Raw genomic sequence first — 25,333 nt, forward strand, 5'->3', positions numbered from 1 at the left:
AGTGTGCTGCTCCCAAAAGAAATCAATCTGAATCATTTCTGCCTTCATTGCACCAAAAGCTACACCCATCCCAATGCTCTAACTAAAACCAATAAACTGGCACTCCTGGTGTTGTTGTTTCAGAACACAGTATTGATTTTTTTCTGCCATAAACCCAAAGTCATTTGATTGAAGTCTTGCATTAGGAAAATATTGGCATCAATGAAAATGCAATACTCAAGTAAAGAGAAGAACACTGAACCTAATCCGTGTTATGTTGAGAGCACCTTCCTAAATACTCTCTGAGAATTTCTTACCACAGTTTAAAAACCGCTGGTCTGCAGCAAATGCCATCTTGAAGTCTAAATAAAGGTTTGAAGGTGTAAAAATGGCTAATTATGCTGCTAAATGGTAAAAACAACCCAAGTACAATGCACAGAAATCAAAATCAGATGATAAGAATTTATTCCATCATTTTTTATTCCCATAAACAAAGGACCTGCAGTCCAGAAAATCTCAAACATTCATCAGCAGAGGCTTGCCATTAAAAAAAAAGAAAAAAAAAAAAGAGAGTACCCACGGCTTCCAAGTCATAGGCAAATATTTCACAATATCTACATTGCTAAAAGTCGCACTCAGGCCATCTAACCCCCCAAAAAACAATCCAAGCATAAAACAAAAAGCAGAAGATGCTCATGAGACTCAGAACATGAAACAAGAACATGAAGCTACAGGACAGACCTCCTTCATATCCGTTCAGATCGGTCGTGTCATACGTGTCACACCACCTTCGTGTCTGATAAATACGATCTCAGCCATTGGTATCGGTGCTGAAAACGCGACCCTCAGTGAAGCGTTTTCAGAAGCACTCGCTGTCCTCTTCAGTGCGTGAGGTCAACATTGCACAACCCAAACAAACACAAATCCATAAATCCTCTTAAAAACCTGTTAACACTAAAAGGCCAGCAACAGCGTGGACGCTCCGTAGATGCAATTAATGCTAAACCTGCAACACCTACCTACTGTCTTTGCCACTCAGTAAGTTAAATCTCTAAGTGGCCCAGGCAAAACTTTTACTGCCGACTGTGAGAATACAGTGCATTCAGAGTGCTCTGTGTAGGGAGGGGAGGGAGGTGAACGTATTCAAATCAGAAATACTACTAAGAATTATCTACTGACGTTTCCTTTGAGCTTTAAGACTAAACATCACTTTTCCTAGATGCTCTACAAAGACTCTGGCAGCACACACTATTACAAAATGGCTAATGATCATGTAAACTCTGGAACAGCGAAGGAATTGCTACAAAATTATGAACAGAAACAAACAAACGAGGAAAAAAAAACCAAAACAATTCTGTTGGCTCAGGAATATTGACAACACTAACAGCATAAAAAATAAATAGTTTCACAACGACATAATGAAAAAAACAAAACAAAACAAAACCGGGACATGATCTCCACAGATACAATGCTTTGCTTGAGTTTATAGAGGATGCGGAGGGTGTATGGCTAAAGGTTGGGGCTGGAAGGAGGCAACTATGAGCAAACTGCATGTCTTTGCCGTACACATGCATGAAAACGCACACGCACACCTGTGTCCGAGGATGCATAGGTGGTACAGGAGATTCTGAGGTAAACCCATAACAGGCTGTGAATGAGAAAGTAAAAAGCATACAGCATATATAACAACATGTTTTGTTATATATGGGCTCTCCCTCAACATCCAATCAACACTCACGTCCACAGTGACCCCTGCATGTACTAATAGAGATGTCAGAGTATATCTTATTATTGTCGACTATGTGTCCGTCACCTACGCACCTCTCTGGATACAATCAGAGGCAAAGGGTATGAATAAGGCAGGTTATAAAACATAAACAAAACAAAGTGTTCCAGACAAACCTAGTTTCAACAGTAAGGGTCAACACAAACAGTTTCTTCCAAGACACAATAAGTTAAAAACATAGAAACGATAGAAATTACTTGGCTTCTTTTAAAACCCCCTTTTGTCTCAAAAACAAAAAACTTAAATTAGCTCTGAACCCATCAAACATGCAACAAGTAAAGAAATCCCTTCTCCGTACATGTCAAATCAAAAAGTAACAGGATGAAAACCTACGTATCCACACTAGTATGTACAAGTATTGAAATAAAAGAGTGATATTATATATTTACATACACACACATCAGTCCCTGATCGATTAAGGCCAAAGTGCTGTAGATGCACGTGTCACCCACATCACATGTAGGCTGCTGTTGCACTTAAGTGTTCCTCAGTTTGCAAAAATGCAAAAGAAGCGGTTATATAGTAATACTCAAGGCCTTTGCTCTAGCGTCATTTGTCTCTCCAAACATATAAAACTAAGCAAACTTTAGCGTTAGGAAATAAAACTAGCTCCAAACCTCACCTTCTTTTTTTTCTGCAGTCCGTGGATTCTTTTCCGTTTTACAAAAGCGAGATAGTTTATATACATACAGTAGCGCTAGAGTTCATATGACTGAGTTCCAGTTTCAGCACAGCCTTCTGGGACTTCCTGAAACGCCCTCTCATCCTGAGAGAGAATTTATAGGGAGCGCAAAGAAGTCCGAATGTAGATGAATGCGGGAAACCAGGGCAGTGGAGCAGCGCCGGTCCACCCCCGCCCCTCCCCGCCATGTACGAGTGAAACCACAGTGCCAGTGATGGAGGAGTCAGAGCATGCCAAAGCCCTCGCTGCCCTCACTGATGGCCAGCTTCAGCATCTTGTGCAGCTCCTCGTAGGAGTCGTAGGTAGGGAGGCACAGCTGGTTAAAACTAGACAGGAGAAACGCCACAGAGTCCAAAAGTTCCAATCAAAGACCAACAATGACTTTAAGCATTTCTGAGTGTGATACAGCAGATTGTGCTGCACCACAGAGCTCCACTGTTGTCCAGAAACTATTAAAAACACATCAGTGAGCCACACAGTTGCACTGGGCGATACGGTCCTTCATTCAAAACACACGCTGCAGTTTATTTTGACTCGGTCTCACATAAACTGTTCCGCCGCCGCCATAAAAACTCAACAGAGCAGCACAAATGTATTAAGCCACTGAAAATATCCCACAAAGGAGGCCTTATTTCCTTCCGTTTGAATAATGCTTTGTAAAAAATTAAGCTCCTTTACTAGGAAATCTATCTCTGTGTGAGCCGTTTTTAACCTTCTGAGCCCAGGGGGTTATTTTTATGGTAATTTTACTACTGTTAATTTTTAAGCTTATAACTTGGTTTTTATCAGGGCATGCTTTATCTATTTTTTCCAGAACAATCTAGGCTATCTAGATCTTCTGTCTATGATGTGATACTCATTCCACCTTCACATCAAGAAATAAAATTAGACTGAAACTTTTCTTTTATACTCCCCAGAAAATGCTTTCAGTGGAGATATTGCTTTCTAATTGTTTAGGGAAGGTGATGCACATTCTGCCAATTTCTGAACAGATCTGTTTTTAGTACCAAATAGATTTTTTTTTTACTGCATTTGCTGACTTGCAGAGGTGGAAAATCTGGCAAAATTTCTGTTTTTTTTCACCTGACACATTCTTGCACATACAAGCAGCTTGCATTGTCGGAAAATTGAAGACATGCAGCTCTGTTTGAGACTAAGGAATGTGAATATGGAGGCAAAAGTCCTCCATTTGGCTTTAACGATTAAAGATTTACATCTTCTGCAAAGGGCTCGGGTGTCAACGTTGAGAGTAAATGTCACCAGATGGATTTAACACACAGTTGGTTTTGATAATTTCATGAGATTTTCTTTGACCTGCTTCTACTCACCAGGTGTGTGCAGTGGGCAAAGTGCTATGTGTGGGGGCAGCGATGATCTGGAAGGAGGGGCAGAGAGTGTTGAATCCCCCCGGGGGAAGCTGAGAGGATCCGGTGGTGAACTGCAGCAGACGTGCGAGCTCTTCCTGGGTGAAGCTGGACACCACCGCCCAGAACCACTTCATCACCTGCAGCGAAAAACAAACAAACAGCACGCTCAGGCTTTTTCATCAGTGTCCTGCTGTTGGGAAAAAAAGCTAAGTCAGTGAATTTCCACCACATACCTTCTCTCTGAAGTGCCACGACCCGCCAACAATCACTGCGTGGGCTTTGAAGTCCTGCACATTTATATCACCGGTACCACACATCAACAGCTAAAGAAATTAGAAAGGAGAGAAAAAAATACACGATTGCCCCATGGTGTTTTAAAGAGGAACAGGATTTTATTAGAAACATCACACTTACCTCCAACTCATTCTCATCAAATATGGCTAGCAGATTTTCTGGAACCAGTTCGTTTAAACCTGCAATTGATCAGGAAATTACACTAATTACAGGCACATTACTGGAGCTCTCAAAAGAGAGGAATTAGAAGGAAAAAAAAAAATAGAGTGCAGCTGTGTTAAGTTTCTTTACCTTTCAAAAAGTGTTCCACCTCATCCCTCACCTGGCTGGCCAGTCGGTACTGGGCCAGCAGGTTCAGATAATGCATCTTGTTCTCATTGGTAACGGCGATCTGAGCCCCCCCTGATATCAACTCCACCACCTGCAACGAGGCAGGACGTGAGGTTAAAAAACTACTGAAGGTGAGACGCAGAGACAGGATTAGTGCAGAATGACAGTTTCCTGAAAGTGTGTCACGGACCTTTTCTGCTGCTTTATAAATATTTGGACTATTCATTTAAATGCTTAAGAAAAACAGTTTGATGCCGCAACATATTTATCTAATTTAAAAAAATGAGCTTGAACCCAGTTTGAAGAATTTTATAAGCGAACAACAAAGTTTTAAAAAGAGCCCCTGATGCCAAACTCCACTCGTCCACCTTTATATAAACGCACCGCTCCCCCTCTTTAAAGAGAAATCCTTGCCAAACAAGCAATATGGTTTCTTTTATTTGGTTTATTGCTCCTATCTCCTGTGAAATTACATCAGGGATAAAAGGGGAGGGTCCTTTCCAAAGTGTTGCCTCACCTTCTCCAGCTGTCCCGACTTGCTGTACTTCTCCTCGGCAAACACCAGGTCCATTTCACTCACGTCATTGTTTAGGATGAAGCAGACTTTAGTTTTGTAGAACTCCTGGTCATCCGTCTCAAAGTACTGCGAGTGGAAAATGAAACGAATACGCAGGCAGATGACGTTTTTAAACACACACGGCATTTCATCTTTGTCAAAGCGACGGGGATAAAAAAACGATGATTGGGTGGACTTTCAGCGAGTTGAATAAACAGCAAAACACACTGGCTCGTTCTCCGTGACATCAATAATGCCAAGAAACAAATCAGGTTTTTTTGGCTTGGTGAGGGATGTTAAAACGATGAGATAGACCAGCTGACACCAGAACATAAACAACGAAAGCATGACCCTCCAACTTCCGAGGTCTCTTCTGTCAGAAGGCACTGTGCTCCATACCTTGTAGTTCATCCTGAGGCCAATAATCTGGGCCAAGAAGGAGCGAGTAAAGCGAGCTCGGACCAGCTGCTTGTAGGCTCCACCCAGAGCAGACTCGTACAGGCACTTCCCTACGATGCGACCCGCAAACTCGTACATCTTTAGACGCAAGTGGGGCGGCCTTTCAGCGTTCGGGTGCACCTTGAAAATGACGACGGAGGATCTCTTAGTTTTTTTTGAAGTGCATCTCGTTTAAGCATTGAATGTGGAAGTGGGTGAACGGGCTAACTCACGAGACCCTGGTTGTTGTCGCTGAATCGGGTGAACAACTGGTTGGACGTGTCAAAGAGGGTCTTACAAATCAGCTCAAACCACTCCCTGCGAGGGCCTCCCCAGTCCAGAGCTGCAAGACACGTTCCAAGATTTTAGATTAGACCCTTCTGGTTTGATGCAACAGCAAAAAACATCGTTCATTCAGGTGTTTTGTTTACCTTCCTCGTCCTGGAACACGACCTCAAAGTTCTTACTCCAGTCAGACACTGAGAAGTTCCTTGTAGCCTTCAGAGACTGTGAAGCAGCAGATAAACGAGACACATTATCACAGAGGTCACATGAGTGTTGTGATTCTATGCCCGTGTTCATAATGCGCTGGAAGGCAGCACTTACTGAATCTAGGATAGCGTGCCGAGTGATTTTTAGGCAGGTTTTGGTGCGAGGTCTCTTGGAGTGGATGTGCCTGAGTTCACGTTGAAAGAAGTTCACCTTGTCTTGGAACGTTTCAGAGCCACCTGAGGACATTATCATCAAATTACCACGACGATCACCATAAAAGACGGTTTTTTTGCTAAGGGCTGCTCGAGGCAAAAGGAGCCTCATTTGACTGAAACAAACCAATGTTCTTGTGCAGGAAACGAATGAAGGTGGCAGCCATTATGTTCCTATCTTTGCAGCTGAGCTCCACAGGAGGCTGTATCCCATCATCCACCACTAGAGTTAGGTACTTGTGAACCGGGTCAGGGCCATAATAGGTGAACTGAAAAGAGAGACTTCAGTTAGCGACCGTGCAAAATCAAAAACGGCCTCTTCTCCTGACATTTCCGACGTCTGCTTACCTTCGTTCCTGGACATACTCGAAAGGTGAAAAGGCGCCATGGAATAATTTTCAGGTAGAACTCCTTCACGGATAGTTGCTGTTCAACAAGAATCCAAGTCAGCGGCATCGTACATTCACACATAATGAGAATTTTACACTTTTAGGATCTCCTAAAGACTCCATATTGTGCAAATTTACAAATTTAGAATTGTATTTTTGGGATCCACTAAAATATGCTTACATGCTTTAAAAACACATGTTTTTTCTCTCATACTCTACATTGCTCCAGCACCTGTTCTGCCTAAAACTCTCCATTTTAGATCTGTCTCTTTAAAGCGCTTCTACTGAAAAGCCTAGTTTGCTCTGATTGGTGAGGTGGGCAGACGAAAGTGAGGGATGACTGGTTACGTATCAGATCTATATAGAGTGTATATATATATATGTACCCTTGGTGGAAGAGCCTCTAGTGAGGAAACTATGGCAGACTGCAAGTATCTCTGCACTCTTTGTTTGAGGGCCGAACTAGCCACTAGGCAGGTGTTCTACTGATGTATAGTGACGTCGATGTTCAATCCAAGTGTGTTTTCAGGGGAAAGAACAACTCCCTTTGGTGTATATTTTGTTAGTTTGCAGTCCTGTTACATGCACCAAAAGATGAACACATTAGAATAAAAGGAAAACCAAAAAAAGATCATATTATGGCTCTATAATTCCCTATAATAAAGTTGAAGCATTGTGTGCCGGTTGCTCACCTTTGGCGATATGTAACAGTAGACCTTTTTTGGTTTCTTGACCTTCTCAGGTTGTCCCTCCACAGGAGAGTCATGCTCGTCCTCTTCTTCTCCCATGGAGGGCCTCCTCTGGGGAGCCAGCAAAGAGGAAGCTGGTAACTGCCATGATGAACTGCTGTAGTTCCCACTGCTGTAAAGGTATGCCTCAAAGTAGATGCTTATGCCTGGAGTGGACACATTCTTCTCCACGCAGGCCTTTTCATTCTCTGCAATATGCAAGAAGATGAGTATTAAGTACTGAAAAGGCTGAATATGTAACACAGAGAAGTTCACTCCATTTATGCGCCCGATTATCTTCTATTGTAAAGCTGCTCACCACTGAGAACAATTATGTCGAATTCCCCATTGCTGAGCGGCTGATCCTTGTAAGAGATGCGGGCCCTGAAGCAGCCCGTCTTCCTCAGGGTCAGTCTCAGCAGAACCTGGCACTGCTGCTTGTTAAGTGAAACTGACTTACTGTAGAAGTCCTCCAGGCTGTCATCATCCACTGTTCCTAGCTGGAAGAACAGGAGAACTAAAATGAATCCCAGCTCAGCTCTGCTACACTGCAAAGCCTATAAACTATAAAGCCAGTGACTGAGCAATCGGGAACTGAAAAGAAATGTTGGCTTACATTTTAACAGTCAGAATCAAGAAACAAATCTTCATAGCACAGAGTAATGTGTAAGAGAAAAAGGGCCTTACAGAGTGCACATGGACGCTGTAGTTGGCTTCATCTGTCAGAGACGTGGAGTTACTGGTAGGGTTTCCGTATTCGTCCCTGGGCTCGATTTGTAAAGTGTGTTGCTGGCCGTTTGTTAGCACCAGGGTGGAGAAGTGGTAGGCTATCTTGGTTTTTGATGGAACGACTGTACCTGAGAAGAACCAGAGAACAGAAAAATAATCAGTCGCAGCTTTGACAGAGCAAATTAGATGAAAATGTATTAAAATCAGATTTTCCAAAACACACATCATGGTCATACCTGGCTGGAATATCTTGTAATACGGGCTGTAGGCCACATTGAGACCACCCAGCTTGACGGCAACCTCATAGCGTCCAGCCTTGCGCACTGTGAAGGCCACTTTGACCACGTTGGACTCTGGTTCTTGCAGAACCTCCTGGGTAACAGGGATGTCCAAGGCCAGTTCAATGTGGGTGATGTTGACCCTCAGCCCCACAGGCCGATGGGCTGGGAAAGGCTGACCGTTCTTATAGAAGAGCTGAGAAGCCACAAGTACAAAAGGAGTATAATTTAATACAGTGACGTCTATTTTACACTGAACATAGTTTTGCTGACTAAATCTAATCTAAAGTTATTTTTTTGGCCTTTTTGCCTTTATTTGATAGTGAAGTTGAGAGAGAGACAGGAAAGTCGGGAGAAGAACGGGGGAAGAACCTGCGAAAAAGGGCCATGAGCGGGACTCAAACTCATGACCTCCACATCGGGGACTGTAGCCCCTGCACATGGGACGCCAGCTCAACCAGGTGAACTATAGCGGCGCCCCGCTGGCCAAATATTTCCGACACTGCTGCATCCGTAATCTACTTGTAAGAAAGCCAGTCAGACCAGACGCAGCAGAGACACTATCTCTGTAGCCTGGAGACACTAGACGTCTATTATCACCTGGACTCTGAAGCTCATCGTCTGCCCCACTTCCTGTGGTTCCTTCCAGTCCCATGACACCTTGCAGGAGCGTGGGTCCAGGTAGTTGCCCCGGACATAGTCGTAGATGCTGCGATCACCGCGTCGCCCTGGATCCTCATTCTGCAGGAAGCTGACCACTCTTGCTGCAAGCTCACAGAGGAACTTGATGGTAAAGACAAACGCTATGATGGAAACAGTAATTCCACCTGCCACAGGAAGGAAGAGAAGCACAGGAGATTAGTGGTTGCAATGTGGATGTGCATCTGGTTTAGAAATCAGCTGTATTAACACTTGAAGGCTAAAAGTCACTTGGTAGTAAATACAGCAGTAAATCAGCCCAATTCAAAGTCCAAACAGCTGATGATGGACTCACCAATCACGTAAAACATGAGGTCCCTTATCAAGAAGCACAGCGCCACAGTACAGCCAAATAGGAGAGCTCCCGCTGAAAAGACAATTGGACTATGAATACCATCAATAGCTGAGACAAAACAATGCACACTTCCTGCTCTGAGTCTGCACATTCCATTTAACTGGCTGTAGTTTTCTTTATAATATATTTTTACATGTTAGTCATTAGAAATGCTCATGAGTTGTTTTATACTACCATACATCTATCCTGAGAGGGGGTGAACACAGTGTTTTTATGAGATAGCAAAGACGTGTTGGCTTGTGCATGCAGATGAGGCAACGCTGAGCTTCTCCATTACAACACTTGAGCTACATTCAAATGATGTGTGACTCCTGCAGAGACAACATTTGTGAAAACACTTATCAACACTTAGCAACGGAGCGACCTTATGTTTATGCCTCGCATCTAAATCCCTCTTGATCCCCTGCAGCTGTCCGAAGCAACCAAAACCCCTCATAAAATAATCAGAGCCTCACCAATTGACCACTTCTCATTCAGACGCCTCTCAGCAAGACTGTGCACCAGCCGGATCTCGTAGTCCTGGTCGCGACTCCCCCTGGAGGTCTGGAGGATCTTGATGCCCGTCGACAACTTTATGTAGTCTTCGTAGTAGTAGCCCCAAGCAGCTAAAGAGAGCTGCAGCTGACTGTCAAACTGAGACAGGTCATCCAGATTCATACAACCCAAGGTCTTCAGTCTGCAGTGGGGAGACAAGTATGGAAGCATGTAAGGCAGATTAAAGGAATGGTCGCACTACCTTTTACCATATTTTTAGAAGTGCAACCCTCCTGCTGTTGCTAAACGTCTATTGAGCAAGACTGCTGCTGCTGTGACTACACAACAGGCTGTTCCACACACAAAGCAAACACCGGTGTATGTGAAATGCTGCAAGACAGGAACCTCAATCTTATCAGTCAAACTTGTGCGTTATCTCAAAAGGGAGAAGTTAGAGGTTAGGCCATGTTGCATGTGGCCTTCTTTAAAAAAAAAAATAAATAAATCAGATTAAAATGAAGAAGGCTTGCACGCGACAAGCACAGGTAGACACAGGAGTGGAAAATGTATAAGTAAACAAATGGTTAGCACTATTATAAAACAGAAACATAATCTCCTGTTGTAAAGTTTGTCCAATAACCCCTGTCTGTTGACACTGAGCGTGTGCAGTAATTACGCTTTCATAGTATGATTTTCATGGCCACAAAGCCTGCAATATAAAATATTATCTCTATAACTACAGAAATAAAACAAACAGTCGGATGTATTTACATTCCCTTCTGCGTTCTATGTGACTCCATCAGCGTGCTGCTGTTCCCAGTGTACACACTACCAACTATGGTAATCAACACTTCATTATATTACTATATTTTTCACCAAACATTATAATCGCCTCACTCAAAATTCTCTGAGAATAAATAAGGCTCATGTGAGTCTGCAACTTTAACTTCCCCATCGACAATGTATTTTTGGATTGCAAATGACTGCAAAAATTGTCTTCCATTACAAGACTGAATCAAAAGGTCATCCAGAATTATGTGGGCAACGAAGGTCTAAACTGATATCCACCGAATCAAAACAGCAAAGGATGCAGGGATAGCATGACAGGCGTGACCTTCAGAAACGTGACACTGCTTCCCTATGGGGAGATGTGAGACAGTTATGCTTCTAAACATGACACTGTGCATTTCTAAAGCACTACAGACCTTCAGAAACATGACAGTTTGCTTCACTGAAAAAAAAACAAGTAAGACAAACCATCACTGTTTTGATAAACCAACAACTACTAATCACAGTCAGTGCTGTTTGAATCAGTAGACAGAAGTCAACACACATACACAAACATCTGCATTGCTGCAGGGTCTCACACTTGCAGTCTCTAAAGAATACTTTTTACTGCAGTGACCCTGTGAAACACTGCAGCCCACACGGCTCAGTGTCAGCAAACTCAGCTAAGCATGAAGGGAGAGACTGCCCTCAAGTGGACGCATTTGAACAGAGCCTGTGTTAACCAGCATAAAACATAACCACCTAATCAATTAAGAACCTGAAAGAATCCACAATCTAAATGTACTCTGTGCCAAGTAACTGCTTCCAAAAAAGGAAGGCTACTTACAAATGTATGCCACATTAGCGTGAGTGTTTAAGTTAAGACCTTTCATTGCTTACGTATGGTAATAGTGCTCCAGGTTCTGGGAACAAAGCCACTCCTGGAAGGCAAAGTCTCGGAGCAGCTGGATGTGAGCCTCTGCAATTTCCCTCCAGCGCTGCTGTTCCTTAACCACCTCCTCCAGACGACTCAGTACACTCAGACTCAGCTCCTCCAGTGTCTGTACATCTGGATGACACATGAACAACACATAAATATCCCCATGCTCGATCTGGCCAGCAAGTCATCATCAGTAATGCCCCAGCACAGGCCGAAATACTCATTAAAGACTAATATAATGAGTAGCAAGCCTTTGCTGATTGTCCGTGAATGCCACTTGCATCTCTTGAGCCTGAATGTCTGGTGTTCAACACCAAAAAAGCTGTTTATTAAACTCAGCTCAGTTACATGTGATACTTCTGACTCGCTGGTACTTCTGCAAAAACTCAGAAGTTTTTTTTGTGCATTTCACTGAAACTACATTTACTCTCTACTTTAGCCTTCAACAATACTTATATGGTGGATTGGACAGATGTTGTTGTAACCTACTGACCTTCGAATAAGTGCCTGTACTGAGAGAGGTTATGTCCTTGGAGCCATTCCTCAATCTGACTTTCTTTTCCTTTCTTCCAGCGCACTTCCCAGAAGAAGATCCACGACACTGAGCAGAAGAGAAAGGTCAGGAAGAAGCGGCGGTCCATCAGACCATCTTTCAGCCTTCACCCAGACCCCTCCGTGCTCAAAGGAAAGCTGCCACCCGCCAGTGGGCTAGTCAAGTCTTCTACAATGAAAGAAGACAAAACCATCAAAACAGAGCTGAATTCAAACACTGAACAAAGAAAAAAAAGCTTTTCACAAATTGCTTCTTTTAAGAAAACAGTTTGGAAAAATGACAAAGTCTTAGGAGCTGAGCTGTAAACTGCTGTGCCAAGAAAGCATGAATATTTAAGTGTCACCTTGGAGAAGTGTGGAGAATAACATGACATGAAATCCACAGCACTGAAATATGTATGAGCAGCTTGGCCAAAGAATGATCATAAAAACTGCGTCTGTTTTTAGCCAAAATAAAGTAAGAAACCGGGCCAAACACAATCTCGTTGCAATCTAAATCCTACCGAACAACGACAACAGTCCAGCCGGTGGTGATGGTACTGGTCGTGATGAGACGCCTGGGCTCGCTAGCGCTCGTGTCAAAACGTTTCCAAATGTCATCCGCTGCCACTCTAATAAACAACAAAACAGCTAACTAAATAGCACGACCAACGATAGCTCCGGTTAAGTTAATATCACAGTTACTTTAGCGGCTTTTTTAAAAAAAAAACAGAAAACAGTGAGAGCTGAAAACAAATTGCAATATCATCAATTCTCGCTGGTCTATTGACACCTGGAGTGCTAGGTGACGCTGGAGGCTAGTGGGTAACAACTGTTAGCATCGCACCCACAAACCGCTACAGTAGCATTCGCCGACGAGCAAGACAACGCGATGCTAACGGCTAGCTGCGTTAGCCAACAATGTCGGCGTCATACCAGAAAGCTCGCCGACAACCCGCGGCGGTTATCAACACGCACACATGCAACACGTTTGTAAAACACCGTTTTGCAATGGCACGACTAAACGAAAGCAACACGCTGCGAGTGCAAAATTGCAACGAATCCACGCATTTAAACACTGCATCTACCTTCGCCTGTGGAGCATTAGCATAGCAACCGGAAAATGCGCAGGACAGACGTCGATTTTTGATTACGTCCTCATATCGATACACGAGGGGAGACGGAGCGAGCTTTATCCTGCTAGTCGGAGCTCTGGAGTGTAATTTAAACTATGGTATGTACAAACTAGCTTTATTGCAATTACAATATTGCTGCCTTGATAAATGTCTTCCCTTAAAATGTAGTAATTAGAAGTTGAAGCATTTTGGCAGGCATGCTACTGAGCTAACTCCAGCTAGCCTAGCATCTAACAACATCAGCTGCTACCAGGGATTGCTATCTGTTTTGCTACACGTACCTGAGCTTTTAAAAGGAAGGTTTATCTAATTCTATAATTTATATTTTCGGCTTTTGTAGGTTTCAGGCACTAGTTGGCTACCAAAGAAAGAACATAGCCTGAGTTTGGATTAAAGTTTTTCGTGTTCAGTGTCTTGATTTGTAAATACTGCATATAGCTCAACTTCATCTCCCACTTTACACCAGGAGACAGGGTTTGTTGTGATCTTTTGCGTGTATCTGATTTCTGTGTGTTTTAACTTGTTTATTCCAGGGGAAGCAGAAAACGAAGAAGTTTGCAGCCATGAAGAGAATGATTAATTTGAAAGACAACAGATTGTGAGTTTTCATGATTACTTTATGCTTCACAACCCAATTCACTTCTGGTTTAACCATGTTCTATGTTAACCCTGTCCAAGGCTCAGGTGCTCAAAAAGTTTATCGTGGATCAAAGTGATCCAGTTTTGGAAATCCTGGCACACTTCTCTGACTGTTTTTCAAAACCCCTTTTCAGCCCTGGAGGACGTGACATGTTGACAGATTCTGTTTTTTAGATGTAGTTTGCTTTTGTCTTGATAGTTAAAACTTCATTCAGACATCCACCACAGTGACAGAGGGAGCCCAAGGAACACATGCAATACTTCATTTTCAGTTTGAGAGTACATCCAGTGACCTAAAACGTAGTAATTATAGTAATAAACAAAAGACAAAATCCAAAGTAAAAACAGCTTATCAACTTTTCAGATAGCTAATAGTATCTAAAATTAAGGAAAGTACAGCGTGGCTTACTGTTAAAACCTCTATGTTCCTGTCTCCATGCTTGGTGCAAATTAATGAATTTACCAGCGATGTTGTTCTGTTGTTACACGTATGTAAATGTGTGCAGCTCTCTTCATTTGGAAATGCTCGTGAGGATCTGGCTGCTGTTTGATGCTCAGAGAAAAAAACTCCTAGATGAAGAGAACCCTTACCTAAGTCACTTCACACAACTCAAGTACTGTAACTCTATATGAATGCAGCTCAGACTTGCAGAGACCAACTTTTGAAGCTCTGCTTTTAACAGACAAAAAGAATACACAGTGGTGACATTCAGTATATTATTTTTGTTGCCAGCTGTTTGGGGGATTATTTTATGAGGCCAAATCCTTTTTTTTAAAATTATTTAACTTTCCTGAAAGGCTTAATAGGTGGCCTACTTATTTTTTCATCACTGTAATAAAACAAATGCAAAGTATAAATACACGTGTGTATACTGCATGATACTAATGTGACATTTGCCCAGTTTAAAAATTTTAGGATAATTTGTCACTAAAATTCACCCTAAATCCAGCCGTCTGTTAGGCTCAAGATAATCCTGGTTAGTTAATTTATTTTTAACAAGACATACTGAAGGTTTAATTTAAACCAAAACCAAGACTGGATTGTGTGATCAAATCAAGTTTATTGTCATGTTGCTGCACGTACACAGTAGTGCAGGCAAGATGAGGGAGGATCCAATAACTTAAAGCAATTTAACTGGATCAGCAGTTCAGCATTCTGACAGCTGGTGGAGTAAAGCTGTCGATCAGTCTGAAGGTTCTTCCTTTAACGCTCCGGAAACGTTTGCCTGATGGCAGCAGTTCAAACAGTTTATGGAGAGGCTGTGAGGAGACAATGTTCAGTGTCCTGCAGCGGCTCTGGAGAAGTTCTTGGACAGAGATGAGGGAAACTCAATTGAATTTCCCTTCTGGGATGAATAAAGTATTTTTCATTTCATTTCAACTCCGATGCTCCCCTCAGCTCCTCTAACTGTCCTCTGCAGGACTTTTCTGTCTGACAGCCTGCAGCTGGAGGACCAGGTTGAGATGCAGGATGTCAGAACGCTCTCCATCACACCTCTGTAGAGAGTCCTGAGGATGCTGGCAGGGAGAGAGGCTTGTTTCAGCGTCCTCATCTGATCTGATCTGATCTCAGAATCCTTTTGTTTCTTCTTAACAAAAGGATTCAACCCAAGATTTGATCCAATGCGACAGCCACAGTCTGATCAGATTACTTCTGAGCAATTGAGCCTGGTTTATAAAATCTGCTTCATTCGTTTACAAATCAACAAAACAAAAATGGAAAATCGACAATCAAATTTGTTTATTTTTATCTTATCTTATATTTTTACTTCCTTGCTGTTGTATTGATAGATAGCGGAGAACTGAGCACTTTGTCGTGTGTTTTTTTAAATTAATTAATTTATTTTTTCTTATCACTCGATCCAGCACCTGCCTGTCAGGTTCAGTGTGTATTTGTTAAGGACTGCCAAATGCTATCATTTGTTTTCTGCAGAACAAATCTACCCACAGGTGTTAATGCAACAACCTTAAACCTTAAACCTTGAACAAAGCAGATCATTATGTGGGAATCTCCCAGGTCTGTGAACGCTCTCTAACTGTTCGTTTGGTTCTGTAGAAAAGAGAAAGACCGTGCCAAAACAATACAGAAAAAGAAGAAAGATCCCTCAAAGCTGAAGGAGACAGAAGTGTAAGTCAGCCACACCACAGTTTCATTTGGATTGTAAATAGCAGATGATGACATCTTGACTTGTTTTCTTTGAACTTGTTCTGCAGGCAGAAGTACCCATCATGCTTGTTCTTCCAGTACAACACTCAGCTTGGCCCGCCGTACCACGTTCTGGTTGACACCAATTTCATCAACTTCTCCATCAAGGCCAAACTGGACATTGTTCAATCTATGATGGACTGTTTATATGCCAAATGTAAGTACTGCTGCCCAGTGGCAAGTAGTAATGAGAGAAATGTTGTTTATGTGAGCCACTTAATATATATAATGATTCAGAATAATATAATTTAATAATAACACAAAAATGAATATTTGTTTTCCTTGAATTTTTCTCCATCCAGGTATCCCATATATCACAGACTGTGTGATGGCTGAGATTGAAAAGCTTGGAATGAAATACAGAGTTGCGCTCAGGTACAAGATGCTGGCTTTACATTTTTGGAAGCATTAAAATATATATATATAAACTACTATTAACAACATGGTGTTTGCCAATTATTTAGTTTTTATTTATTTATTTTTGCAGGATAGCCAAGGACCCGCGGTTTGAACGCCTGCCGTGCGCACACAAGGGAACATACGCTGATGACTGTTTGGTCCAACGCGTGACACAGGTACAGTTATATCCATACATACATGTCCATGATAACTTAATGGTGAACACTGTCTCACAAGTAACAGTGTGCATATTTGTGATGAACAATACTTATATTGATAATCAATTAGTTGTCAATAATCACCAACTATTTTAATAATTGATTCATCGTTTTGATTAAAAAAGAGAGAGAGAGAGTTAGGGGAAAAAAGTCTAAATTCTTCGATTCCATCTTTTTAAAATTTCAAGTTTCTTCATTCCTCTATGACAATAAACTATATATTTTTAGGATTTGGACAAAACAAGACATTTTAGGACGTCAAACACCAGTTTCTGACATTTTATAGACCAAACAACTGATTGATTTATTGAGAAAATAACTAAGAGATTAGTCAATAGTGAAAACAATGGTTAATTGCAGCAGTGGACAGAAGGCAGCAGTTATGTCTGATGTTACTCTTTGTGAAACCAGTTGCTGTTGCACAATACTAACCATTACAGTAGCTAATTGTATGTCTTTTAATGCTGGTTTTGGTGTTGAAAGGGAAATACTAATTACACTAAAATATCTCTGCAGCACAAGTGTTACATCCTGGCGACTGTGGACAGAGATCTGAAGAGAAGGGTGAGGAAGATCCCCGGGGTGCCCATCATGTACATCTCAAACCACAGGTAACAGTTTTCTAAACATGTGGCAGCTTTTTGTGTGTTTGTGACATCAAATTAAAAAACTGTCGCTTATTACTGACTTTGTGTTTTTTCTGTTTTTGAATGCAGATATAATATCGAGCGGATGCCTGATGACTACGGTGCACCGAGGTTTTAATCAGCCTGGACCACAGCTCGGCCTGTAAATAGACTGAAGATTCCCTGTTGAACATTATTTTTCTTTTGTGCATATTAATAATATTGTAACTTGGTGAGGACGGAGGTGTGTTTGATCAAACTGCAGATTTCCTTCTGTTTTTGTTTTTTTTTTTTAATTTTTTGAAAGATTTGTTACAGTTCTTTCCTTGAATTTAATAAACAAATTGGTGAAATGCATGTTGTGTTCCTGTTTTTCAAATATATACACAGGTATTGGCTCTATAATTAATTAAGTGTACAATGGGGATGTAAAGTTTTTGGAGGTTTCTTCTCCACAGCAATGAACGCTTAAATGTTTCTTAAATAAAGCACAAAAAAATGGTGCGTTCGGGTGCTATTTGCGTTAATATCCAGCATCTAGAGGATCTCAGATGGACATCTTACGAGGAGCACCTAAACGCATCACTTGTCACCGCTCTGAGCTCATCCGTTCGGCAGGGCGCATGCGCAGTGTTGGGAGGTCGGGGTCCGGGGAGTGTCTGAGCGGCTCGTCGGCTTGAATGTAAACCCGCAAGACGGCGAAGCCAAGGAGAGCATCTGCATGAACAATGAAGCGGCTGCCTCGGAGGGAAACGACTCGGTGATCGCTCGGAGGTGAAGAGGACGTGAGGAAGATGGGGCTGAAGAAACGGCTCGATTTGGTGGATTTCCGTGGCGAGAATGACCTCTAACGGTGCAGGGAATTAGGATTTTCTACCACTTTTGTTGCCCGGAGAGACAAATCCTCACACAGACTGTCACAGCGGGTACCTCGGCGGGCTGCTGGTTGGTGACCATCCACAGTATCGGTCAAAGGCTTCACATCTTCCAGCTTTAGTCACCTTAATGTGTGATTTTATTTATTTATTTGCATCAATAGCTGATTATTGGCTGGCCTGTAGCCTGTTAGATTTCCACCAAAAGTGCCAAATACTTACTGGAAAGTCTTTCTAGATTAAAAAGAAAATATTTTATTTTTTCTAACTCACTTGCTTCATTTATTAGGTGTGGTTTAATCACAGCAGATCACCCTGAGCTGCACTGACTCTGTTTTTGATGCCCTAATCTGCTTGATGTCATGCCATCTGTTGTGGGAACCTGCTTAAACCTGCAAGCAGATTAACCAGTTAAAGGATCCAAAACAAAAAAAAAAAAGGGCATCCGTGAGGAGGAGGAAGAGGAAGAGGAGGAGGAGTTTCTGTGCTGTCCCTCCAGGTGAAGGGATGCTGAGGGCCACGGTGGGCTCGGTGGAGGAGAGGGACGAGGAGCAGGAGGATGAAGGCGACGAAGAGCTGAGGGACGGAGGGGTGCCTTTCTACGTCAACAGGGGAGGCCTCCCGGTGGACGAGGAGACTTGGGAGAGGATGTGGCGCCATGTGGCTCGAATCCACCCCGGCGGCGAGGCGCTGGGGAAGGAGATCAGGGGTGCCACCGACCTGCCCAAGGTAATCTGAAGACACTCACAGCTGATCACACAGGGCTCCTCACACGACCCTCCTGAAACTCACACATAGCGTAGAAACAATCGACACCCATGTGTTGCAGGAAAAATATTTGCCTCACCTCCCACACGAGACACAGAAAGCCCTTAAATCCACTGCGAACAATCCACTTTAAATGCTGATTTTTGCTGCTTAGTGCTTCCATCATAAAACACACTGGCCAGCACATTGATGTCAGAGTGGTGCATGTCATTCACTTCTCATGAGGGTGGCAGTTAGGATGCTGTTAGCTGTGGAGAACAGAAAAGAGCGGTCGAACAAGACAACATTCTCCAGCTGCAATGAATGTCGGGATTGTATGGCTGTCATGCGGTTGTTTGTCCCGCAGATTCCAGTACCGAGTGTGCCTACATACCAACCTACCACCAGTATCCCACAGCGCCTGGAAGCCATACAGAAGTATATCAGGGAATTGCAGTATCCTTTCACGGAGACGGTTCGAAGTCAAGTGTTGAAAAAAGCTGATTTTACAGGTTGATTTTCGTCACACGGAGTGTGTCGTCACAGAACCCCACTGACCCAAACAAATGCGATGTAGGTCACCGTGGTACTATTTTCTATATTAAGCAAAAGCTTGATTTCCAGTCAGAGAAGAAACTCATCTATAATTAACCGACAGCCTATGAATATCACAAAGCGCTTTAAGGAGTTTGTCTCTTCCTCTCACGCTGTTGTGACCTTAACCGTGTCTTGCAGGTACAATCACACAGGAACACAGTTTTTTGAGATAAAGAAAAGCCGTCCTCTGACCGCGTAAGCAGATCTTCCTTCAAATCCAAGACTGATCATGATGTCTGGTGGACGTTTGTGCCACCGGCCACAGGGATGATGATTTCTCATGGTTTAGTCAGTGTCTGGTTCAACCCTGGTCTTTGTGAGTAGGAACTAATGTCAGTCAGCCTGCAGCTTGGAGCAGGCTCTTCCTGACCTCCCTCTATTAGATTTAGTGGAAGAGATTTTATTTCCCTGACTCATGGAAACTGTTTTGGTTTGACTGCATGAAATCAGTCCCTGTGTGTTTCACTGCTTCCCTGTGACATTAACGTCGTTGTGCTCTTTTGCGCAGGTTAATGGACATCGCTAAGGAGATGACTCGGGAGGCTCTGCCGATCAAATGTTTGGAGGCGGTGATCCTGGGGATGTATCTTTACGGCCGCTTAATGCCTTCAGATTGTGTTGTTGTATGTTCTGCTGCCGTCGCCGTAGAGACTGGCAGCTTCTTTCTACTTGTGCGCAGAGCAGACGCGGTTGGATAACAGAGTGGGAAATGGGTTTCTGGCAGGCTTGCCGGGTGTTGTCTCGCCATCTTTGGCTCGAGATATTGTCAAATCTAGCAGAACAAAACAAAAGGACATAATATGAAGCAGGAGGCTGGACTGCAGAAGTCACTGCCTTGATGTTGATGTGATATTGATTGCCGCATAGGATCTAAAGATCAAATGTCCACTTCCTTGACCCAGCACGATACAGTTACCTCACCAACAACATGCCCGGCGTGGAGCGCTTCCCCCTCAGCTTTAAGTCTCATTTCTCAGGGAACCACTTCCACCACATCGTGCTGGGAGTTCACAGCGGGGGACGCTTCGGCGCGCTGGGCATGAGCCGGAGGGAGGACCTCATGTTCAAGCCCCTGGAGTTCCGAACGCTGATGGACCTGGTGCAGGAATACGAAGGAGCCTACAGGGGCTACTGGCACACCCTCCGCAAGGTCAAAATCGGCCAGTACGTGTCCCACGACCCTCACAGCGTGGAGCAGATAGAGTGGAAGCACTCCATACTGGATGTGGACAAGCTGACCAAGGAGGAGCTCAGGAAGGAGCTGGAGAGACACACTCGAGACATGAGGCTGAAGGTACAGGAACATGTGAGGAGGTCATTTGCAAAAACAGAGAACTCCATTGTTGTAGATTTTCAGAAAACCGATTGTTGTTGTTGTTTGCTCGAGATAATATCAATCAAACTGAAGCTGAGTGGATTTGACTCAGTAGAAATGACAAAAATAGAGAAGTTTGACTGATATTATCTCAGATAGGGGCTGCAAGGTGGCGCAGTGGGTAGCACTGTTGCCTCGCAGCTAGAAGATCGCTGGGTGTGGACACCCAGGATCTTTCTGCGTGGAGTCTCCATGTTCTCTCCGTGCAGCGTGGGTTCTCTCTGGGTTCTCTGGCTTCCTCCCACAGTCCAAAAACATGTTGAGGTTAATTGGTGATTCTAAATTGTCCGTAGGTGTGAATGTGAGTGTGCTTGGTTGTCTGTCTCTAAGTGTAGCTCTGTGATAGACTGGTGACCTGTCCAGGTGTCCCCTGCCTTCACCCTGAGTCAGCTGGGATAGACTTCAGTCCCCCATGACCCTGGTGAGGATTAAGCGGTGTATAGATGGATGGATGTCTCAGGTAGATGATGAAAAAGTTGGTTTTCTGAAGATGGAGTTATCTGTTTTTGCAAATCTTCATATGCAAAACCATCCAAGACTGAAAATACTGAAGGATAATGTTTACTAAATACTATTTTTGATGTTAAAGATGTGCATGTTTATTTTGCCACTGAAACTGATACAAGCTGTCGGAGCTCTTGCAGGAGCAGAGATGATAATAAGAAATATAATTAGTCCTCAGCAGATGGACTGGCCTTCCTAACAGCTTATTAGATTCCCTTTGACATGCTGTGTCCTCATGCGCAGCGACACCGAGTCGATCTGCTGTTTGAGCAGCGATTTCCCTCAAACGACGCTCTCTCATCACCTCTCATGCTAAGATAATGAAGGCCGCCTTGATGCTGAGCTCTGTGTATAATAAAACTAATGTGATGACTCGACTCCAGGCTCTTCGGCGCTTCATGCATGGCCGGCTCGATCCATCAATAGCCGGTCTTTTAAACCGAGTGCTCTGCGCAATCACATTAAAGACATGGACAGATTTCAGCCGCTGACACTCGGCGGGACGTAAGCTTTGTGAGCTCACCCGTGTGATGTTTAAAAGTGAGTGAAATACTGATTAAGATTGTTCTTGCTTATGCAGATAGGAAAGCCTGCACCTCCATCTCCCACCAAAGACAGGAGGAACAGCATGGGTTCACCCCTCAGAGGGCCAGGCAGCCCCATACGGAGGATCAGCCGCGTCGAGAGACGGTATGATTAATCACATGCTCTGGATTATTAGGCGCTCGCTCGCACTAAAAATACTGGCGCCATAACCACTGATGTGAAACCTCTGTAGTCGCCGGAAAAAATTTGGAGGACAGATGTCTCATGATCTACGGCACAAGAAGGAATTAGTCACAGTTTCCTCATTGTATGAATAAACCTCTTTGTCTTTTTTTTGTTGCAGTCCCTCTGGAGAGAAGAAGGTTTTGGAACAAAAATCATCAACAGATATGAATGGATACCAGATTCGAGTCTGAGGAAGACTTTTGGTTTGAATCTTAAGGTGCAGCACATTTGTTTTAATGGGGCCAGTGATTTAATCGTTTTGTACACATTGGCCTATTCACTGGATGCAATGTTGAATAGGTCACCAGCAACCTCCCAAAACAAACGCCTCATTCAGCTTTCCTACGTTGTTACAGGCTTTTTTTCTCTCTGTAGCAGTTACTGTGCATAGTAATTGGTGCTGGCATCGCTCCCGATTTATAGAAAGAGGGAGTGAAAGTGCAGTAATACGTCAACGGTTTTTAAATTACTGCAGAGTTGTGCTTCACGCGGCACAATGTGAAATATGATTCTTGGCTGAAGCCGGCCAAAAGTACCACTCAGTGTAAATGTGCTACTGGACATATCATAGGTCTTTGTGCTGTTATCGTTTCGGAACAGAAGCTCTCGAGGGTTCGTCTGCAATCCGTATCGTCGTACTGTAAGTGTGCAAATACGTGTCATGTAATATAAATCCACCTAGACTCCGCCGGGCAACGACATTCTTGTGTAGTGACTAGTTTGCAAACCACTACCCTTGTGCCTTGTATGAAGACTTTTTTTTATATCCAGCCGGTTATTCTCATTATTCAGAAAGCAGTGTAATCCCTGCTCTTCCAAATTATTAAAAAAAAATAGACTGGCAAGCACCCAGCACCCAGAGGTGAGCATGTTTGGCATGCTTTTACCCTCTAGGACTGAATATGGGGTTGAATAGATAATATACCGACGTGTAAGAAGGCATCTGGCTGCAAATTATGAATCATTAGTTGAACCAGATTAACGGCAAATCCTCTGATGGACCTAGTCTGCATTTAATGTAGACGTAAAATAACAAGAAGTCAATTTATTTGTATTGTATAGCTGCTTTCTATTTACAGTAAATACCTTGTTTGTAAGTTTTATTTGTAGCAACTCTATCCAATGTTTCACTGGCCTTAAGTGGCGTCAAAGCAACTGACTTCCATTTAAGATGTAAAGCAGTTTGTTTACAGCACTTTTATCTGCATTTTGTATTTTTTTATTCCGTCGTTTTATACTACCTTCAGTGTAGGTGATCACCAGTAAACTCTTAGTATTTGCCACACACTGTTTTAAATGTTGCTACAGTCAACATGTTTTTTTTAATCTGTACAGTCGGTGTTCATTTTAATTTCTGTAACGCAGTTGTTTTTGTACCAAAAGACCGTTGATTTACAGGATCACAATAAAGGGTCACTATGATTGTGGCAACATGGTTTTATTTGTGATTTTTTTATGAATTCATGGTTAAATATTGAAATACTTTCTCCTTATCTGAGCATGTTCCAGGAAAAAATAAATCCTCAAATGATGTTTAACGAGTAGATACGCTGTAATTAGTTGTCTGGGTGTCAGGCGGGGAACGGCGCCAGTTTTCTGTCCACCAATAGTTCACATTTAGCACAGGCAGTACTTAGCTGGAGGGCAGCAGATCTCCAAACACTACCCCTGTTAGGTTTACACAAAGAAAACTCAGTGATAACAACTCTATAAAAGGGAAGCGTAACCCTCAGTGAATTAACACACAAACAGTTCAACAAGTTCATCGTTTAGCTTTCATATAATCTATCAAACTTCATAACATTTTAACAGAAGTGTTGACAAGACTGAGACTGGCATCGTCTTGCATGATTGTCCTCTTCGTTATATACCCAGTGTTTGCTGCAGTCATATAAATAGGAGGTGCGTTATCCTGGTTGTGCTGTTTTCATGGTCGGTAATCCTGCTGCTTTATGGAGGCCCAAATGGATGGATGTAAATCTGCCCCACGGTGCAGCAAGAGGCTAATAAGGCCCGATGGATGTTGCATTCAGAGAGAACTGTTTATCAAGGATGCACCTTTAAACCTCTGAAAGGGCTGCATGTAAGTTAAAAGTACTGCTTAAATCAGGGGTCTCAAAGTCAACTTACATGGAGGCTGCTGGAGATGGAGTCTGGGCCGCATCAAGTATTCAAAAAAAAGTACAACTGATCCAATCTTCTCAGTCTTTATTAATAACAATTCAGAACATGAAAGGTTCTTCAGAACATAGGGTTCTCCTTGGTACCAGAGACCTGGCAGCACTTCCTCTGAGCCACATTTGGCTTGATGGAGGAAGCATGAGACCCTCAGTATGGCTTGAAGATGCTCATCAGTAAGTTTGGACCTGTACTTTGACTTATTTAAGTTCATGGTGGAGAAGAGCTTTTCACACAGATAGAAAAAAGCAAAAAAAAAAAAATTAAAAACGCATGGGTGACAGGATATATTTTCCCTCCACTCGGTGACAGTCCTGAATCACGTTTTAAGTAACTAACGTTGCTAATTCGCGTTGCTGTCATGAGCCTGAGCTACGGTAGCCCACAAGTGATCAAAAATATAAAAAGCACAGGACAACAACTTGCATATGTGCAACAATAGGGGCAACTTGCGCAGGCTGCACTAACGCTAAACTTTGATGTCAAGTCGAGGGCCACAAAATATCATCCCGCGAGCCAATTGAGGCCCGTGGGCCGCGAGTTTGAGACCCCTGGTTTAAATGGAGTGCAGCTCGATATGGGCAAGTAAGCTGCTTTTTCTAAACAGTTGTTAATATTGTGGCAGTTTCCTTTTTGAATCATGAAGAGAGATAAGTCATAAATCCATGTCCTCCCTTCCAGTGGACTCCAAGTGTCAAACATTGTCTCCGCCGGTGTGAGATACAGCATAGAAACAGAAGGCATAACGCCCTATTTGGATAAAAACCTACTGACCTACTTCATTTTCTCTCGTGCACTTGATGCCACAGGCGGAATTCACACACAGTCTGATTCCTCTCCACATGAAAGTTTTCAGCTTGTATGGATTTACATCCTGACAAGGATGAGTGTGAGGAAGAAGGGAGGTGAATGAAAGCAGCCCTGCTGATGATGAGGAACATCTTTGCAGATATTCTACAGCCAACACAGACAAAAGACTCCCCCTCACCGAGCGCCATCATGCATTAACACTCTACACATGAATTATTCATTCAT

General features: G+C 43.0%; 3 protein-coding genes across 6 annotated transcripts; 2 read left to right on the plus strand and 1 right to left on the minus strand.

Moving 5' to 3' along the window:
* Nucleotides 1-427: 427 nt before the first annotated feature.
* Nucleotides 428-13,160, minus strand: arel1 (apoptosis resistant E3 ubiquitin protein ligase 1). Of its 3 annotated transcripts, none has more exons than XM_008282647.1 (22): nt 13,116-13,160; nt 11,990-12,217; nt 11,457-11,625; nt 9,770-9,990; nt 9,255-9,326; nt 8,861-9,087; nt 8,219-8,456; nt 7,941-8,110; nt 7,573-7,753; nt 7,218-7,462; nt 6,485-6,562; nt 6,264-6,405; nt 6,039-6,160; nt 5,864-5,939; nt 5,666-5,775; nt 5,394-5,573; nt 4,956-5,081; nt 4,400-4,529; nt 4,229-4,287; nt 4,048-4,137; nt 3,776-3,951; nt 428-2,773 (listed from the first exon to the last, which is right to left on the minus strand). In XM_008282647.1, the coding sequence occupies exons 2-22, from the start codon at nt 12,135-12,137 to the stop codon at nt 2,671-2,673; spliced, it is 3,063 nt and encodes a 1,020-aa protein (XP_008280869.1). In that variant the 5' UTR covers nt 12,138-12,217; nt 13,116-13,160; the 3' UTR covers nt 428-2,670. The 3 variants fall into 3 exon arrangements, with proteins under 3 accessions (XP_008280869.1, XP_008280875.1, XP_008280884.1); XM_008282653.1 differs by lacking the exon at nt 13,116-13,160 and adding an exon at nt 12,552-12,784; XM_008282662.1 differs by lacking the exons at nt 11,457-11,625; nt 13,116-13,160 and having other exon boundaries at nt 11,990-12,066.
* Nucleotides 13,161-13,188: 28 nt separating this feature from the next.
* fcf1 (FCF1 rRNA-processing protein) lies at nt 13,189-17,608 on the plus strand. Its single transcript, XM_008282634.1, has 8 exons — nt 13,189-13,261; nt 13,697-13,761; nt 15,859-15,930; nt 16,017-16,165; nt 16,311-16,383; nt 16,496-16,583; nt 17,142-17,236; nt 17,342-17,608. The coding sequence occupies exons 1-8, from the start codon at nt 13,259-13,261 to the stop codon at nt 17,388-17,390; spliced, it is 594 nt and encodes a 197-aa protein (XP_008280856.1). The 5' UTR covers nt 13,189-13,258; the 3' UTR covers nt 17,391-17,608.
* A 279-nt stretch (nt 17,609-17,887) lies between these two features.
* Nucleotides 17,888-23,558, plus strand: vash1 (vasohibin 1). 2 transcript variants are annotated; one of them, XM_008282682.1, is made up of 8 exons: nt 17,888-18,196; nt 18,433-18,855; nt 19,241-19,329; nt 19,609-19,665; nt 19,979-20,053; nt 20,383-20,764; nt 21,930-22,039; nt 22,239-23,558. In XM_008282682.1, exons 2-8 carry the CDS (start codon nt 18,634-18,636, stop codon nt 22,309-22,311), a joined length of 1,008 nt encoding a protein of 335 aa, XP_008280904.1. In that variant the 5' UTR covers nt 17,888-18,196; nt 18,433-18,633; the 3' UTR covers nt 22,312-23,558. The 2 variants fall into 2 exon arrangements, with proteins under 2 accessions (XP_008280904.1, XP_008280895.1); XM_008282673.1 differs by having other exon boundaries at nt 17,888-18,855.
* Nucleotides 23,559-25,333: the final 1,775 nt, after the last annotated feature.

This window comes from Stegastes partitus, unplaced genomic scaffold (genome assembly GCF_000690725.1).
Source record: "Stegastes partitus isolate 25-593 unplaced genomic scaffold, Stegastes_partitus-1.0.2 Scaffold8, whole genome shotgun sequence".
Classification (NCBI taxonomy): Eukaryota; Metazoa; Chordata; class Actinopteri; family Pomacentridae; genus Stegastes; species Stegastes partitus.

What these genes read in the sequence shown, in the direction of transcription:
- arel1 (XM_008282647.1), bottom strand. Translation starts at nt 12,137, where the DNA reads ATGGACCGCCGCTTCTTCCTGACCTTTCTCTTCTGCTCAGTGTCGTGG. An exon ending in GTACAGGCACTTATTCGAAG is followed by an intron (nt 11,626 to 11,989) that starts GTCAGTAGGTTA and finishes TGTGTCATCCAG; the next exon opens with ATGTACAGACACTGGAGGAG. An exon ending in CTGGAGCACTATTACCATAC is followed by an intron (nt 9,991 to 11,456) that starts GTAAGCAATGAA and finishes TCCCCACTGCAG; the next exon opens with ACTGAAGACCTTGGGTTGTA.
- vash1 (XM_008282673.1), top strand. Translation starts at nt 18,634, where the DNA reads ATGCTGAGGGCCACGGTGGGCTCGGTGGAGGAGAGGGACGAGGAGCAG. An exon ending in AAGTATATCAGGGAATTGCA is followed by an intron (nt 19,330 to 19,608) that starts GTATCCTTTCAC and finishes CGTGTCTTGCAG; the next exon opens with GTACAATCACACAGGAACAC. An exon ending in ATCAGCCGCGTCGAGAGACG is followed by an intron (nt 22,040 to 22,238) that starts GTATGATTAATC and finishes TTTTTGTTGCAG; the next exon opens with TCCCTCTGGAGAGAAGAAGG.
- fcf1 (XM_008282634.1), top strand. An exon ending in AAGCTGAAGGAGACAGAAGT is followed by an intron (nt 15,931 to 16,016) that starts GTAAGTCAGCCA and finishes CTTGTTCTGCAG; the next exon opens with GCAGAAGTACCCATCATGCT. An exon ending in ATGTACATCTCAAACCACAG is followed by an intron (nt 17,237 to 17,341) that starts GTAACAGTTTTC and finishes TTTTGAATGCAG; the next exon opens with ATATAATATCGAGCGGATGC.